We start from the raw sequence: 17,908 nt of genomic DNA, 5'->3' as shown, positions 1-17,908 counted from the left end.
GATATTCATTTTATTCATTTTAACTAAACCAGTGAAGTCTCTTGTTGTTTAAATAAAAAACTGAAATTCAAATCTCACCAATACCAAAAGCTAATTAGTGTTCTTGTCTTATGATATGGTCTATTTATCGTACCTCTCATTAAAAAAGTAATTAACAATTTTTTAAAAAAAAAATCTTCCTTGTGAACTCAACTGTTGTGAAAAATGAGTAGAAAGGACGCAGCCTATCTTAAAGATTCATCAGACACAGATATTTCATATTAGTACTTTAGAAGAACAAACATGTGGATCTTTTACCAAGAACCTTAGAGAGTTATTGCTTAGTAGCATTGTCCAACTCTCCCCTGGAAAAGAGCAAATCTCCTTCCCCCAATTATAACGAAAATAAAAACTGCAGAGCTTTTGGTGAGAATTGTTAATCCAGGACCATTAAAGAAGATAGTTGAACATTTTAGACCAATAACAAGGAATTAATTACATCTAACATTAAGCCACTCGTATGAAGACTAGTATGCATACATCAAATTAAGACTCACTATAGTCTCAACTCTGAAACTTCTCTTTCCAAATTCAAATCTCCATGCAGGAAAGCTTCTGACCACATTGAAAGCTTGCCAGCTTGGTAATTGTTGACTAGTAAGACCAAATATTGCCATTTACTATATCATCCCCTTAACTAGAACCTCTCATGAGGAGTGCTACCACACATCCCAATATAGCACCTGCAACAACCTACAGAAATACCAACGGAACAATATTCTTTTAGAGTCATATCATTAGTATAACAAGTTTTTAGTCATTTTGATCAAGAGAAAAATAAACGCACAAAACAAACGGATCATTCACTCTCAAGTCTCATGTTTCAAACCACGAGCTTGAGCATGGTGAATGGTGTGTATATGATCAACTTTAAGGATGAATAACTTCAAATAGAACATTTTTGCCTTGATTATCAAAAGGAATTCCGGCAACCTTTTTGTCTTCAACAAAAAATGCAATTGCCCTATGGGCATAAAAGGAACAAGTACCAGGCTACCAGCTACAGCTATGAAGAGGTTAAAACAGGCCATCTTGTTGGCGTGAGAACTACATTATCAGCTTCCCTTGTTTCCATTAGAATGGACATATAATAGACAACTCTTGAGATCGATAGGCTTTGCAAGGCAAAACATTGTTTCTCAAAGTAGCTTCCTACCACTAATATGGTTATAATTTAAGTAACCGCTTTGAGAAAAAAATAGATCAATAGCTGCAGGAGTAAATAAATAGGTTTTCATCCAATGAGAAAAAAAATTTTGAAAAAAAGGAATAAAACAATTTTTTTTTTAAGTATTTTCACCTAAGGTATTAATACATTACCATCAATGGTAAGTTTTGTCAATTATGTCAAAGAAATTAAATAGGTAAGATCTCCATGCCTTGAGAAGTATAGAACATCATAACAAGATCTTTCTTTAACGGTATTTTGATCTATGGAGAAGTATGGAATACAATATCTTTCTCTGTTATAGAATACAAAGTGTAATGAGTCTTAGCATTTGCACCACCAAAGGTGGCTTCCCTCTTTAGAATAGACAAACTTCAAACCATTTCCCCGCCCCTTTTTGTTTTTCATTATATAAATTTCAATCCATATACTAATAATATACTGATCATTTGATCAAGCATTCAAGCCTATGTATTTGACATGAGGACCACAAAAACAATTAAATCTGAATAAATAATTAAATATAGACCAAAGAAGAGCAACAGACCTGAAGCGGGGTATGGCCGAGTGAATCTCGTAAAGGTCTAACATTAGAGACAGGGTGTTCAGGAGGCAGCTCACACACAATTTGATTTAGTAACTGAAATAAGCAACGTACAAAATAAAATTAGCAAGGTTCCATAACAAAAACTAGCGCCAAATGCCATGATGCAAACCAAAAGAAACAAAGTATAGAGAGCCAATGATAAACATGACTCATGTTGATATAATCCAAAGGTATCTAACAATATGTAACAAATTCCTCTTAATTTATTGCTAAGGCAATATAGACTATATGCAAGTAACAAAGTACGCTGCTAGCAATCTATGATCTTACTTCAGCTTGGCGACCAGCATGAAGTCTAACTCCAGTAGCATCGTACATTACCTGCAAGGAGCCATCAATATTAATCTAGGCAGCCCAATCCCATGTAAGTTTATAGACATTGATAATAAAATTGGGATACAAACTAAAACAAGGAATGGTGTTATACAATGATTAAATGGACAAAATAACCAGAAGCTCCAGTCCCAAGGAGTCCACATGATAGCTAATAAATTTTCTTGAAGAACAATAGGCAACCATTCAATTTTTATACGAGGCTAATCAGTGACAACTAAATGATGCAAGTCCCTTATGCAAGTAAAAGCAACCACTTCACAAGTTTAGCATTGAACCTAGTGCCATAAATAAATCTTTTGTGAAATACTTGATAGATGCTCCATAAAAAGGACTTCAATAACCCAAGAACCTAATAGAAGTTCTTCATTCATGGTACCAGCAGTAAACTCTGACATACTAATAACAAAAAATAAATTACAAACAGTAATAGTAAACTGCCTTACTTTCACTGCAAGCTTTTTGTACACATTGGCAAAGACTAAAGTAATCATAAGTGAGCATGCCGACACAAACAAAAGAATGAACAAGACCTGGTTAACAAGTACATACAACGCATGCCAAGACCACCGCAACAGCAAATGCTGGTCCTCCCATTCCTTCTTGCAAGCCAATAGCAACTGCAAGAGATGTTACAGTTGCTGAATGTGACGAGGGCATTCCACCTGACCCAAGCATCCTTCGAGAATCCCATCTCTTTTCTTTGTACCTGCACATCTAGGATGATACCTTGAAAGATTAAGCAAAAATTTATTCATGATACGGGGGAATAAGCAAATAAAAAAAAAACTAGTACATATTAAAATTCACAAACAGCATTTCATTTATTAATTATTATCAATTAAAATGGTACATGTGTAAACAGGATGTGTACATAATAAAATCCACCAACATTAAGTACAAAATGAACAACTATCAAGCATCTCAAACATATTAGCAAAAGCGTAAAGAGGAATGATTCATCCACCCAAATAAAGATTTGAGGAAGGAAAGGTTGAGATCTATTACAGACTTTTCACATCCTTTAAAGGTCCTAACATTTCTCTCACACCACAAGAGATAGTGAGGGATCGCGATCCAAATCGCACTATTGTTGCACTACAACCAAACTTGCATTGCCAACTTGCTAAAAGCTCCAACAAACCCCTCGATATAACCCACAAGACCCCAAATAAAATGAACACCATACTCCAAAGCTCTTGAGCAACAAGTCAATAAAGAAGCGGATGTTTTATAGTTTTCCCGGCCAACTTATATATACAAAACAATTACCCACCGCCTCCATCAATAGTAGGATTTTCCTCAAAGCCACGGTCCAAAGAAAAAATGTCGCCTTAGTTGGGACTTTAGGCTTCCACAAACTTTTCCACTGGAAGGAAGACCAGGTTGAATAATTTAATAGTTTATAAAGGATGCGACTTCAAACATGTTCCTTGAAGATGGATTACAACGAACTGTATCAAGTCTATTACAGCTCATCGGACTGGAATAAATGAGATCCATGAAAGTTAACACAGATTCCAGCTCCCAATCCTGAATTGTTCTGACAAAATTGATGTCCCAGTGATGGGTTCCCCATAAATGATTAAATGGTCCAGCACTTATGCCTCTGCATCAAGTGTTATTCAAAACAATTCTGGGAATCTCTCCCTCAACGGCTGCCCCCCTACTTCATGAGTCATGTGAGAAATTTATGAGTTTACCCCTTACTTCATGGTTCAAATCTCACCTCCCCCTCCCCCACTATATACCTATCAAAAAAAAGCTATCGCCACATTCGGCCCTTGAAACCGTTTGAACACTAACCCCCACACTCTGCCGTATTTTTAGTCCACCACTCTCTGCCTAAAGCCTCACTTTTTCTAGTACTTATTCCCAACTTATATTTTAAGCAAAATAAGCCAATGATAAGAAGCTATTTCAAACAGACCACAGAGAGTTCAAATATCAGTTTTCACCAAAATTCCTATATAATCCAGGAAAACAAAGATTGCCCACAAACATCCACCAAGAATGTAACACAGAATAACTAAAACTGAGGTTTCCCCTGACTTTTTGAGGATCCAAACTATTCCTCTGCAGAGGGAGAGTCCAAATTTCAGTGACAACTGAGAACCCAAATATTCACTAAATTTTTATATAATCTAGCAAAAGCAAGAATCCCCATTAACACCCACCCACACACACATCCACACAAAGCAATACACAACAATCAATAAAGGGTTTTTCTTTTCTTTCCCTTGAATTTTTGAGGACCCAAACTATTCCTCTACACAAACAGGGGCTCCAAATTCAGTGAGAAGCTAAATATCGACTAAAAATCTTAAATAATCCAACAAAACTGCAAAAGAGAAAGTACCCATGAAGATACACAAACAAAGCAATCTACAGTAATAAAAAAATGGGTTTTTTTTTTTCTTTTCAATTAATTTTTTGAGGACCCAATTATGGTTGTACAGAAAAAAACAGGAAGAGAGAGAGAGAGTATTACCAGGTGGTGAAGAGCTTGAGAAACTGGGCAAGAGCGAAGGAGAGGAAAGCAGTGAGGAGAGGAAGGTTGGAGGGGATCATGGACGGCTCCGATCTGACTCTCGAAGACGCATCTGCGGCTACCAACACTTCGTCCATTTCCACCCAACAAAAAAAAAACACACACAGAGAGAGACAGAGACAGAGACAGAGACAAAATAATTACAGTTGGATGAAGATGTGAATGCCGAATGCGAGAGAGAAAAAGGTGTTGTTTTTGCAAAGCAAACTCAGCAAAGAGAATAATAGTAATAAACTAATCGAAATTGGCAAAGAAAGATGCAGAACTCCGAGGGTCTATTGGTGGAGCCGAGTCAGTGCGTCGCCAAGAGGGTTTCCAGTTGTAGACGCATAATAATTTTTTTTTTTTTTTTTTTAAATGTTGGAGACGCATAAATTGTTCGTGATTCGTCAACATATCTTATTATTATTTTATCCCAAAAAAAACATATATTATTATTATTATTATTATTATTTATTTAGTATTTTTTAAGATCATGATTTGTTACAACGTCAATAACTCTATCACAGTTCACACCACATGGTCCATTTCTTTTTCTTGTCAGCATTTCATTTTCTTTTTTTAATTTGGAAAGCCAAAACTTATCTTAAGACATAATTAAAAGGTCATGTCCCATCATAAAATATAAATAAAAGTAACAAGTCATGTTAATGGCTCTTCATGGCAATTGTTAGAGCATCCCACTAAGGTTGCTAAATTGACAAAAAAGCCAATTCAGTAACTAAATTTTCAAAATTGTGGCTACAGCAAAGTAGCTAAATATTAAAAATTTTAACTTTGAGCTATTGTAGGTTGATATAGATAACAGCTCATTATAATCCAAAACTCAAAACAAAAATATATATATTTTAATGTAGTGTTAAAAAAATTTAATGTATTAATAATTGTGATTGTTGGTTATTGTGTTAAATATATTATTTTATTGTGTTATTTATATTATTTTAATGTGTTGAATGTTAATATAAAACCTTTGTGGTAGGATGCGTCATAAAGTTGGTTGTTAAAATAGATAAAGTAGTGTTTTGAGTTGCTAAAAACTAAGATTTTTTTAGGAATGTTTTAACATAACTTTTATGAGAAATATAAAAAGTTAACAACATTAATTGCTTTAGCATTTTCCCATAAAAACATTTCTAAAAATAGTTCCTAAACCAATGCCCTTAGGGCATTCGTTAACATTTCCCTAAAGTAATAAGATAATCAAGGCAGTAAATGTGCTGAGTTTTGTCAAATAATGAATATTTGAACTCAATTTGACAATAAAAGTAAAATGTTCAAGTTCGACTCAAGTTCAAACCAATTTTACAAATAATATTCGAGTTCGAGCGTAGTATCAGGCTTAAACTTGAGCTCAATATCAAATATTTAAACTTAAGATCCAACACAAGTACATTATCAAGCTCATTTGATTTGGACAAATGGTTCTAATTCTCAATTAATCAAAGTCTTAGTACGTGTTTGGTACTAATTTATAAGCTAGCTTTTTGCTTTTTATACTTTTTAAAACCTCACTTTTTTCTTTTCTTTTTTTCTTACTTTTATAAAATAAAAATATATTTTAGCACACTTTCATAGAGAAAAAAAAAAGTCTTAAGTGAAAAACTAAATAAGCTATAAGTTTATATGTTAATCCATAGCAATTTTATTACCAAGTTCATATATGAGTCTATGCTTAGCTTACTTTTTATTGAGTCATATCGTTCACGAGTTTGTTTGTGAACTTTTATTTAGGGGGCCTTGGGCTTGGCTCATTTATTAAGCAAGTCTAAAACTAAGACTCGAACTTTGTTTGTTTATAAACTAACAAATATGAACAAGTTTTTTTTATTGAACTAAGTTCAAGTTTTATAAACAAATTGGTTCATTTATAACCTTTTAGCAACATCTTCCGACAATTGGCTTACAAAAAAAAAATTTGAAGATTCACAACTCTTAATTCCCACATTGGCTAGCAAATCAACTAGATGGTTTCCTTCATGGTGGGAGTGATAGAGTTGTGCCTCCACAAAAAACAGAAGTAGTAACCAGTGGTTAAAATCCAGGATATTGTAAGAGCATTCACATCAAGGGAGTAAAAAATTTTAGCATTTAACATCTCAAAACATTATTTTATCTATTTTAACATTTCACTTTACAATATACCAAACATCAAAGGTTTTTTTTTACAATTTTATTTAAATATTGTTATTTTTCTCTCTTCTTATCAGTGTCTCTCTCTTTCTCTGAAGAAACCCATTACTTTCTTCTTAATCCAAGCAAACTTACAGTCACGGCCACACCCATGGCTAGTCATTGCCAGCCACCACAGCTACAACAACTGCCACTGCCACCACTTCCCACAACCACAATCGCCAACCACCAAAATTACAAACCCAAACTCACAACCTCATTACCACTAACAACTGGAAAGACAAAAACAAAAACAACCCACCACAATCACAAACTCGTAGCCCTTTCCCTCCTTAAACCCACAATCGCCATCGAAAAACCCAGCCACACCAGCCAGAAACCATCCATGCCTGCATAACCACCGCAACTCTAATTAAAAACCCACTGCAAGACCCACGAGTTGAGCCACCCATGAACCACGAAGTCAACCCACAACATCGACCCATGACTACAACCTATGCCGCCACCACCATGAAGATGTTGAAGATACTGAAGTGAAAAAGAAATGTAAGAGAGAGAGAGAGAGAGAGAGAGAGAGAGAGAGAGAGAGAGATGTTAGGATAGTGCCCTTAAATCCTATTGTATGATGCTATATATGACATTATGTTATGATTAATAAAATTGTTTTATTATTATTTAAAATAATGGTAATATGAATATTTGGACATTATGATATAGTTCATGAGATGCATAATATGTGATTTATGTGATTTAGTTACAGAAGATATAAATCACAAGTTCTTTGTAAACTCAGAATTTCAGTTCGTAGTCGGTGATGAAATTGGACATTTCATTTATGAAGACTATAATATATCAATTAAGATGTTTTGTCTTGATCATAAAAGTGAAGACTTCTAATTGATATGTTTTAAGAGTTAAGACATATTGAACTGGACCGCTGTGAGATTTAATATTCTCCTAACAACTATCAAATGAATAATAAATCTCACGACTTCTATTTACATCAATTCTTAATTCTCAGAGAATAATGAACATAATCATGAAGTATATGTTACTTTAATATATCAAGAGTGAGATCTAAAGTCACGATCAAAACCTCAGTATGCTGGGCAGCCACATTTAGTGTTGAAGGAATATGTATTCTCAAGATGAAATTCATAATCTCTTAACGGAGATATAAAATATTTCCTTGAGATAAGTTTAATGGGTTTGGTTATTCAGAGTGTTAGGTCTAACTACTTTAGTAAAAAGTTACTAACGTATATATTTATGAAATTAGATTTCATAAATATATGATGAATAACATAAATGATTAAACTGGGTACTCAAGGATTAAGATGTAGTAATCTTCTAAAATGTAGTAATCTTCAAAGTGGTAAGCAACATTCATAACTTTGTATTACTACAAATATTTTAATGAAGGGATTTAATGTATAATAAAGTCTTGGGATATAATTTGTTAATAAGGCCTAGAATGTAATTATATTTATATAGTGATATTAAATATAATTAATAGTAACTTTGAACTTATCAAGAGTTGACTAATAAAGCGCAAGACCCATTGGAGCTAGAGTTTTATTTGTCCCTTTTAGTCCCACTTCAAGCCACATACTAAAGTCCAATTGGAATGTCTCAAAAGGCTAGCCCAATTAGATAATTAATTATATATAAGGAGAGAAACATAAAGAATTTGATATAAAGTTTTATTAATGTATGAAATAGTGTGTATGAGAGTGTAAGCCACACTCTTATTCTCCCTTAAACACATACATATAAACTGATTGAGAGACCACACTTCTTGGGCTTAAGTGGAATTGGAGTGAAGATTGAAAGTGTTCCTAAGTACTTCTAATATTTGGTTTTGAATTTTACCATACCAAGATACGTTCTCTTGTTTTTGAATTTTGAAATTTACATAGTACATGTTAACAATTGCAAATAAACTAGATCTGTTAATTTTTCGCTGCGTATGTTTTATATGCGATACAAACTATGCTTTCCAAGGAGAAAGAAAGGAGAGAAAAAAAAAGGGGGAGAAATACGAAGTGACATAATTGGTGAAGAAAAAAAAAAAGATAGAGGAGTGACAAAGATGGTGAAAGAAAGAGAAATAATATTTTAGAAGAAAGGAAAAAGAAAATGATATAATTTTTTGTTATAACTTTGAAGTTACAGTAAGGTGTCAAAGATGACACTCTACTTTAGCTTGGATGCTAAGAATTATAGCAATAGTATCACTAACATAACCTTATTTTATGGCGTGAGTTGTTAAAAAATAACTTTTTAGCATTTTCACAGCTTTGCTGTGAGTGCTATAAGGGTGACACTTTAAACCTAAGTTAGTACTTTAGCATCTAATTCTACACTAATTTCCATTTTGACATCTAATTCTACACTAATTTTGGAATTTTCAAAGTTAAATGCTAAACTGAGTTCATCTTTGAGGCCCAAAAACTATGCCATAATAAGAGAACTCGTGTGGCCAATATTTTTAAAAACCTTTAACCCAAGTTTCCTATACCTTCAGCAGTAGCAAGCCGTGAGTTTCATAAAATAGATCTATATGTGTGTAGTTTATGAGTTCATAGTAATTCTAAGAAGGCTCCCTTATAGGAGGAAGTTAGTGTAAAAAGTGGAACTTATTGGTTAAGGTTTTGAATCTTTCAAAGATGGTTTTTTTTTTATTCAAAAGGTTGGCCCTAAAAAACAGTTTTATTTCAAGTTGCCTGAATTTACCCATGATTTTGAAACTTAAATCACTCCAAAAGAAAGAGAAAAATGAGAGGTTCAAGATTTTTGAGGTCTGGAGTTCAATCAAGATTAAACCGTGATGTGTTATTTAATTAATTTTTTTAATTTGATACTAAAATTGTATTTTATATTTATATTTATATTTATTTATATATATATATATATATATATATATATTAATTTCTCATTTCTTACCCACAAAATGTGTGTGGCCCAATGGTTTGGGCTTTGGACATGTTTATTTCTTTGTTGGGAGTAACTTTAGGCCTAGCCTCATCGATTACCCCCCCCCCCCCCAATGTTAGTAGCCAACCACCATGGTCGCCGGTCATGATTTTTTTAATCTAAACTTTTCTTCTCTTAAATAAAAAAAATTTCATATCATTTTCAAGAATGCAACAAAAATACTTGAAAATATTTAATATTCCTCAAAATAATTTACAGATAGTAAATATTTTTCGTCGAAACAAACCAAACTTTAGACATAATGTAAATTGGTATCTTAACCAAATGATAAAGATCAATCATCATGTAGGGAATTTATAGATTGAAAATCTATAGTATCCATAAAAATAAATAAAAAAAAAAAAAGACATAAGGTAGAAGTAGAGGTGTTCGCAGTGCAGCACAGTTTTGGGCAATTTTTAGCGCCGCACTTTGTGGTGTGATTTAACCAAAATCATAATTGCGCCGCACCTCATTTTTGCAATTACATGTGCGGTACGGTGCGATTTAAAGTTTAGCCAAAACCATAACTGCACGGCATCTCATTTTTGCGATCACATATATGGTACGATGTATAAGACGTGGTTTGAATGTTTTGAAACAGGTATATTTTTCAAATTTTGGGTTTTACTTATCCAGCCCAAATCTAATTTTTCCCTTTGTTTTGGGTCATGTTTTAAACTATTGAGCTATTTTCTCTTTATTTTGGGTTGCATTTTCTAATCAACACTTGTTAGGATTTTTTTTTTCTTTCAAAACTAGGGTTATTAAACTATTAATAATATATTTAATATTAAAAAAATATATATTAATATATAGAGAGGGTGCGTTGCAATGCGGTTTGTTCTGTTTTCTTATTATAAAACTACAAACTACACTACACCATGCGATGAGGTGTGGTGCGGCTATACCATGTTGCAGACAATTTTAGTGCGATTTTGTGATTTGTGCTGTTTGGTGAACATTCCTAAGTAAAAGAATTACAAATTATCATGGAGTAGGCCCATAGATTTAAACAAAATTGAAGGTCCTATTAACCAGTACTCCTAGAATATTTGTTAAAGAACCATTTAAAAAAAAAAAATTGATACCACTTTCATAAAAAAAAAAAAAAAACCTAATAATTTCCAAAATAATCAGTTAATTTTTTATTTTCTTATAAAAAATTTCTAAAAATATTTTTTAAAATAATATTTTTAAAACATCTGTTAACTTATCTCAAAAATCAATTATGGACCCAATAAATGCCCGGCCCTGTAAGCCCAAAACCTCTCTCCCCACATTTCTTTTTAAGTGGCCCTTCGTTTCTTATTTTCGCTCTTAAACCCTAAACCCTCCTGTATTCATCTAGCGGGGAAGACTAGAAGGTACGGAGATCTATGATGCTCTCTCTCTCCTCCTATTGTTTCGTCTTTCTGGTCTCTGAGAAAGTTTAGGAAAAAGAAAGTAATCTATATTTTATTTTGCTTTTTGTATTTTCTGTTTGAGTTGTGTTCAGTTTGGTTGCATAGAAAGTGTGGGAGTAGAACGAAATCACACATTTTGGTCTCTGGGTAACAATGTAATAGATATTTCTTGACTTGGGTTTTTCATTTTTTGGGAAAAAATCCCATTTTTCTGAGCAGCTAAATGATGGGGTTTTCACCATTTTGAAATTGAATAGAATTTGCTTCTATGACTGACTGTGAATCTGTAATCTACTTGAATGTGAGTTTTAAATATCCTTTTAAGTAGAAAATGAACTTGGGAAAACAATTAAGAGTTGCCTGTTCGATTAAGAAAATTTGGATTTCCTTCATGTGCTGACTAATAAAATGAGGGCATTTCGTGTCTACTGGAAACAAGTAAGTTTTTTTTTTTTGGTAATCTATGAATTTTTTGTATTCTATTATGTTCATCTCGAATTTCTTTTTTGTAGTTTTGTTGGTTTTCTATCATTAACTTGAATTCCATTCTTCTGAGTTCATTGTTTATATACTTACATTTATATATATGGCTTCTAGTTGGATTTCTGGTTCCTGCTTATGATTGAAGGGTTGGTTGAACACTTTCATTTGATTTTTTGAGGGTGTGTTTGGATACCGTTTATTTTGCTAAAACTGAAAACTTATAGCTGAAAGTACGATAGATAAAGGTAAAAGTTGGTTGAAATAGTACAGCGGGGCCTATAAATAGTATCAAAAAGTGTGGTGGGACCATGAATAGTAACAAAAATAAGCTAAATAGTAAAATAATTTTAATTTTTCATCCCAATCCAAACGCACATTGACTTTGGCTATACTGAAATTGCAGAAACATGAATTTCAACAACGTTAAAGTTCCCAAGGTTCCAGGTGGTGGCGCAGCTTCTACTTTGCTTAAGTTGGGACTTCTTGGAGGGGTTGGCGTGTATGCAGCTGCCAACAGTCTCTATAATGTTGAGGGAGGGCATCGAGCAATTGTGTTCAACCGTATTGGTGGTGTCAAAGATCAGGTCAATATGTTGTAATAGCTTTCTTGTACTCTAGGAATTGACTATTCACATCTGACCTGATATACTGAAAATGTTTTGATATGTCAATGTCAGCTAGTCATTTGTATTAATTTAAGCAATTTTCTTTTGAGAATCAAGACGATTTTGCATCCACTGGAGCATAAAATTGGATGCTCAAGTCAAATCAAATATGAACTATAACATAGTGATGGCTTTATAATGTGGTTGTTGAGCCTAGATAAAACTATTTTGTTCTCTTACCTTCATGAAATTCATATACCTTTTATCATTGTATATGTATATTTTCCCTTATTTTTCCAAATTTCTGGGTCTTAAAATTCTGATTATGCAGGTTTATGTTGAAGGGACACACATTATCATTCCATGGTTTGAGAGGCCTATCATCTATGATGTCCGTGCACGACCCCATCTAGTGGAGAGTACTTCAGGAAGCCGTGACCTCCAGATGGTAAATGCCTTTCTTGTTTCTGTTACAGAGAATCACTCCAACTCTGTTGTTGATTAAATTCCCTCATGTTATGCATTCACAGCTGTTGTTTCCAATATTTACACTCTTCTCTTAACCACTTGTATAATTTCTTTCTTCATTTTTCTTGATTTCATATATAAATTTAAGTTGGGGCATAAATGCTTTATTGTTCAGGATTTTTTTAGCCATTCCTATCCAAAAAAAAGAAGAAGAAAGAAATTGAAAACATTAGAGTAGATCTACCCAAGGGGAATTAGTTATGTGTCATGAGAAACTGCAGGAATTCTATTCTTGTTGTTTTAAACTAAGTATTGAGGTGCCTCCTGTCATTTTATCTTTCCAGCTTATGCTTAAAAGAAAGAATCACTGAGGAGCTGATTTTACTCTCTCTCCCTCTCTCTCTCTACGCATCAGATTTTCTTTTACCTTTGCCTATCATTTTGTGTATGAATGTCTGCAATTATTTGAGTGTGCTGTGTTTTTTCCCCTTTGGGAGATCCGATTGACATTGGCTATAAGCATTGTTTTGGCTTTATATAATGTTAAGAACAAACTTCCTAAGTGAACAATGACCATGGGAAATAAAAAGGTTTGCTTCACTGCAATATGAAAATAACTATATCATGACTATCTTTTCAGTTAAAAAAAAAAGGTTACAGGTTGAATGCTTTGGGATATCATAGAGCTTGATATGTGATTTCATCAAGCACTTAAATATAGCAACTGATATCACTCATAAGGTCCAGTATCGATGCTATGTGATTTTTGTAGACTGTGTCATGGTGAGTCTTGTACATTACTCATCATGTTTCGATTATTTCTCTGTTTGTATAGAAGATGTTTATTGCCATTATTGTAATGAATTCTAAGAACCCTTATCTGCTAGATCTTATTTTCTTTTTGTGAATTATTTTTCAAGGAGTTTGTTGAAATTATTTTTCATCATTACTGGAAAAATGAGGGTGATGTTGCACTTAGATGCCTATATTACTATGATGTTTTTTTTTCAGGCATTGGCTCACCAATTAGTGTGTAGATACCATTGTCTAAAACCATGTACCCAAAAGTTTGAAATTTTTACATTATCTCTTGTAGTACCTCCAGGAAACTTTTTGTATTCCTGATCATTTGTGATTGTTCTGATGTTTGTTTTTTTCTTCTCTCTCTCTTTCTTCCACAAATTTTTTCTGGATGTTAATGCTTACTTTGCCTTAATGATGTATTATGGATAGTATCAAGTTATGGGGTTGGTTGTCACACTTGTCAATTCTTCTAGTGATGTTTGAATCCTTTGCCTCCCTGTATGTCTTGTAGTTTGTTTACTGCTTCAGTAATCTCAAAAAGTTCAGAGTTAACACGAATTTGTTGATCTCCCACTCCCCCCCCCCCACCAAAGAGAGAGAGAGAGAGAGAGAGAGAGAGAGAGAGAGAGAGAAGATGAGGTGTCCTCTTCTCCTCAGCTACTCCCTATTTTTTGTGGAGTTTTCTGTACTCACATACAGATACAGTTGAAGCAGTTCTATGCCCAAAAATGTCTTCATGGTTAAGGCTGAAGAGTTTATATAGGATGTTGATGTTCTGATGGCTGTTATAATATTGTGTCTGCAAGGTTAAATTTGTGTGCTCAAATTTATTACTTGTGTGATCACAATCTGTCATATATTCTGATTTTTACATAATATGTATCTTGGTTTCACTTTATAGGTGAAAATCGGTCTTCGAGTTCTTACCCGTCCTGTGCCAAATCAGTTACCTACAATTTATCGAACCCTTGGTGAGAATTTTAATGAAAGGGTCCTGCCTTCAATTATTCATGAAACTCTGAAAGCTGTGGTTGCAAGGTATAATGCCAGCCAGCTCATTACTCAGAGAGAGGTTAGCAGCAAGGCCTATACTTTTTCACAGTTTGATTTTGCACTCCAATTCTTTATTTAAATACTGGAAGTAGTGAAAATTACCAATGGTTTGGACTTCATTTTGCATCCTTCCTGGTTAGGATTAAGTTCAATGGGCAATAGAAAGTGTTTGTGCAAATGTTCTGTTTTGCATGTTTTTATCATATGGATCATTTGCTTAATCCTGATGCTTCTGACCTTTTCTTTCTAGGCTGTCAGTAGGGAAATACGGGAAGTTTTAGTAGCTCGAGCAGCCAAATTCAATATTGCACTGGATGATGTGTCAATTACGAGTTTAACTTTCGGGAAGGAATTTACAGCTGCTATTGAAGCCAAACAGGTAGCTGCACAAGAAGCTGAGAGGGCTAAATTTATTGTGGAGAAGGCTGAACAAGACAAGAGAAGTGCTATTATCAGAGCTCAGGTAACGTAGAACAAATGCTTTATCCTCAAATTTAGATACTGATATTAAATTGGATTTATGTTACTGCATACCTGTATTTGCTCTTAACTGTTTATGAACCTTTTATAGAAAGAACTTGGTGTTTTCCCTGCTCAACATTTTTGCCCATGATATCTTTGCTAGTAGAACTAATTTGGAAATATAGCAGTGATAAATAGTGTGGGAAAAATGGGAATCATGTCATTGCTAATCTGTAATTTTTTTATTAATTATCATTGCTAATCTGTAATTAAAAAGCATCGGTGTCTTTTATGGATTTAGTGTTGCATTCTGGATGATGTAAATGTCTCACTTATTTTTCTTCTCCCACCAATACCAGGGTGAAGCCAAGAGTGCCCAGCTGATTGGTCAAGCTATCGCCAACAATCCAGCATTTACCACTTTAAGGAAGATCGAAGCTTCGAGAGAAATTGCTCATACTATCTCAAATTCAGCCAACAAAGTTTTCCTTGATTCAAGTGATCTGTTGCTGAACCTTCAGGAGATGAATTTAGATCCCAAGGGGAAGAAATAGGCATTTCAGGTTGCAATAAGAGTATCATCCGTATTTTTTTGTTTGTCATCTGATTGACTGTGTAGATATTTCCTCAAAAAGTGAGATGTCAACAAATTAAATGGCTATTTTGCTTTAATGGACCATGTGAAACAATGAAAACTGTTGGCTCATCAAAATGCCAGCAACAGATAGCCACATCTCCTTTCAGATCTCTTGGAAATGTTTTTCTTGAGAAACACTAAATTGTTGCATTCTTTATGAATGTTGTTGCTATGGACCAAGTCTCTTTGTTTTGTCATAAAGCAGCAGTTATATTTAAATTTTTACACCTTTTCTTCTCTGAATTCCATTGTTTGCTGGATATTGCATATATTTTGATGATCATACAGTTTACTCAACTATTTGATGCGCCAGATGTCTAGATTTCGGTTACTTATAATAATAAAAGATAAAAAAAACAGGTGTAGATTTCATGAATAATTTATACAAGATCAGCATCAAGTATATTTGTTTGTAGCTTAAACTTTTGTTTCCTTTTGAGTGGCATGTGAATCACTTGGTGGATTTAAAGTATAACCTCCAGATTGAGTAAACTGTTTGAGGTGTTTCTGGATTTATGGACCAGCAGTGTGTTGGACTGCAATTTGCAATTCATGTGTTTGCTATCATGCCACCATGACAATTGGAGAATATGCCCTGGGCACAATTTAGGCCTTTTCTTTTTCTATGGATGAAACTGTAGGTGAAGTATACACAGAATATAATCCCAGGACTTAGATGGTCAAGTGGTGCTGTTGGCCAGTGGCCAGAGTGGATGCCCCATTGATCCAATGCCAACAAGTAACCCAAATTTGGCCATTTGCCGTTTGCCTTATTCTAATCTAGCTTACATGTATATGACTCTCATATTTCTCTTTATGTTTTTGCAGTAATGTGGTTCAATAACATGGGTGGTTTGAGGTCTGAAATTGGCTGGACTGGATGGACGGTATTTGTAATTCACCTCTGGTTCAAACATATGGTTGCCCTATAGCTTTTTAGTAATCAGGCTCATGTGTTGCTTTGGTAAATGAGAAGGTGGAAATGGTTGTTCCAATTGAGAGAAGGATTAGTGAAGTTAGACTGATTTATAATGTACCTGGTGAAATTGTGAGGATGGCTTTAGGTTGGCCCAAGGATTATATAATAATGATGCTCGAGCCCACCCTCATCATATGATCTGCCTAAAGTTATGGTAATTGTGGAACTTCTGATTAAGTTCATTGAAATGTTTTATCATTTAATCAGATACATGTGACTGTATACCCAACCTTAGGAAAAAATTCTTTGGCAAATTATCATTTAGCAATAACTTCTTAAATACAAATAATTAGTACAAGAACCACACTTGAAATGCTATGTTATCTTCACTCATCTAAGATGCAGGAACAAAGATCCAGAGCTCAAGTACCAATCCATTCAGTAAAATCAAGTCTAAATGATAAATTTTATTTTCACAAGCTAGATTAGAGTTCATTATTTGAGAAGGGAAGGTTTTAAAATGTAGAACACACCATTAGAGCATTCTTATCAAGCCTTGTATATGCTAAAAGATGCTTTTTTTTTATAGCATTTTTGACCCAAAAGCTTGCTCCATCAAACATTTTAAATGGTATAATTTTTGTAATTGATAAACAGTGCAATCTCATATTTGAGACCGCACTGTTTATCAATTGTAAAACTTATATTATTTTTTTGTTTAGTGGGGGCCCACTTTCTTTTCTTCTCTGCCTTTCTCATTTCCGATTCTTCCCTGTTTCACCATTTCTCTGCTGTCTCTCTCCCTCTGCTCAACGTCTCTGCCTCCTTCTCCGACAAAACCCAAGCCAAAGCATCAAGCCAAGCCGATTTTTTTTTATTCACTCAATGCTCTCTCTCTCTCTGCTCTATCTTTCTCTTTCCTCTTTCCTCTTTCCTCTCTCACTTCTTTCTTCTCTCTTCTCTCTTTGTGCTTCGCCGATGAATGGGCTCTGCCGATGATTGTGCTCCGGTGATTGTGGGATGCCGATGGCTGTGGTCTGGTGGCGGCGATGGAGGTTTCTTCTCTCTCTCTCTCTCTCTCTCTCTCTCTCTCTTTTTAAAAGTTCTGTGTGGTTCTTCTTGGGTTCAATTGGGCTCCGATCATGCGAGGTCGACACAAAACGACATGCTATCAAATCTTTGATTTGATTTTGGGTCTTGATTTGGTTGGGGTGGGTCTTGATTTGATTTACAGGTGCGAAGGAGGATGTCAAGCCACGCCGTGGAA

General features: G+C 34.1%; 2 protein-coding genes across 3 annotated transcripts; one reads left to right on the top strand and one right to left on the bottom strand.

Moving 5' to 3' along the window:
- Window positions 1-229: 229 nt before the first annotated feature.
- LOC142640717 (uncharacterized) lies at window positions 230-5,035 on the bottom strand. 2 transcript variants are annotated; one of them, XM_075814938.1, is made up of 5 exons: window positions 4,639-5,035; window positions 2,700-2,864; window positions 2,085-2,135; window positions 1,755-1,847; window positions 230-732 (listed from the first exon to the last, which is right to left on the bottom strand). In XM_075814938.1, exons 2-5 carry the CDS (start codon window positions 2,862-2,864, stop codon window positions 673-675), a joined length of 369 nt encoding a protein of 122 aa, XP_075671053.1. In that variant the 5' UTR covers window positions 4,639-5,035; the 3' UTR covers window positions 230-672. The 2 variants fall into 2 exon arrangements, with proteins under 2 accessions (XP_075671053.1, XP_075671052.1); XM_075814937.1 differs by having other exon boundaries at window positions 2,700-2,856; window positions 4,639-5,033.
- Window positions 5,036-11,086: 6,051 nt separating this feature from the next.
- LOC142638204 (prohibitin-1, mitochondrial-like) lies at window positions 11,087-15,965 on the top strand. Its single transcript, XM_075812220.1, has 6 exons — window positions 11,087-11,171; window positions 12,097-12,277; window positions 12,630-12,746; window positions 14,472-14,642; window positions 14,874-15,086; window positions 15,445-15,965. The coding sequence occupies exons 2-6, from the start codon at window positions 12,101-12,103 to the stop codon at window positions 15,637-15,639; spliced, it is 873 nt and encodes a 290-aa protein (XP_075668335.1). The 5' UTR covers window positions 11,087-11,171; window positions 12,097-12,100; the 3' UTR covers window positions 15,640-15,965.
- Window positions 15,966-17,908: the final 1,943 nt, after the last annotated feature.

Source organism: Castanea sativa, chromosome 6, assembly GCF_040712315.1.
Source record: "Castanea sativa cultivar Marrone di Chiusa Pesio chromosome 6, ASM4071231v1".
NCBI lineage: Eukaryota > Viridiplantae > Streptophyta > Magnoliopsida > Fagales > Fagaceae > Castanea > Castanea sativa.
This window is presented reverse-complemented; position numbering and strand designations above follow the sequence as displayed.

Excerpts from the sequence above, each read along its gene's own strand:
- LOC142640717 (XM_075814937.1), bottom strand. The coding sequence starts at position 4,775 with ATGGACGAAGTGTTGGTAGCCGCAGATGCGTCTTCGAGAGTCAGATCG. Across the intron at positions 2,136-2,699 it reads CGGTGGTCTTGGCATGCGTT|GTAATGTACGATGCTACTGG; the intron begins GTATGTACTTGT and ends GGCTCCTTGCAG. Across the intron at positions 733-1,754 it reads TCGGCCATACCCCGCTTCAG|GTTGTTGCAGGTGCTATATT; the intron begins GTCTGTTGCTCT and ends GTATTTCTGTAG.
- LOC142638204 (XM_075812220.1), top strand. The coding sequence starts at position 12,101 with ATGAATTTCAACAACGTTAAAGTTCCCAAGGTTCCAGGTGGTGGCGCA. Across the intron at positions 14,643-14,873 it reads AGCTCATTACTCAGAGAGAG|GCTGTCAGTAGGGAAATACG; the intron begins GTTAGCAGCAAG and ends TTTTCTTTCTAG. Across the intron at positions 15,087-15,444 it reads GTGCTATTATCAGAGCTCAG|GGTGAAGCCAAGAGTGCCCA; the intron begins GTAACGTAGAAC and ends CACCAATACCAG.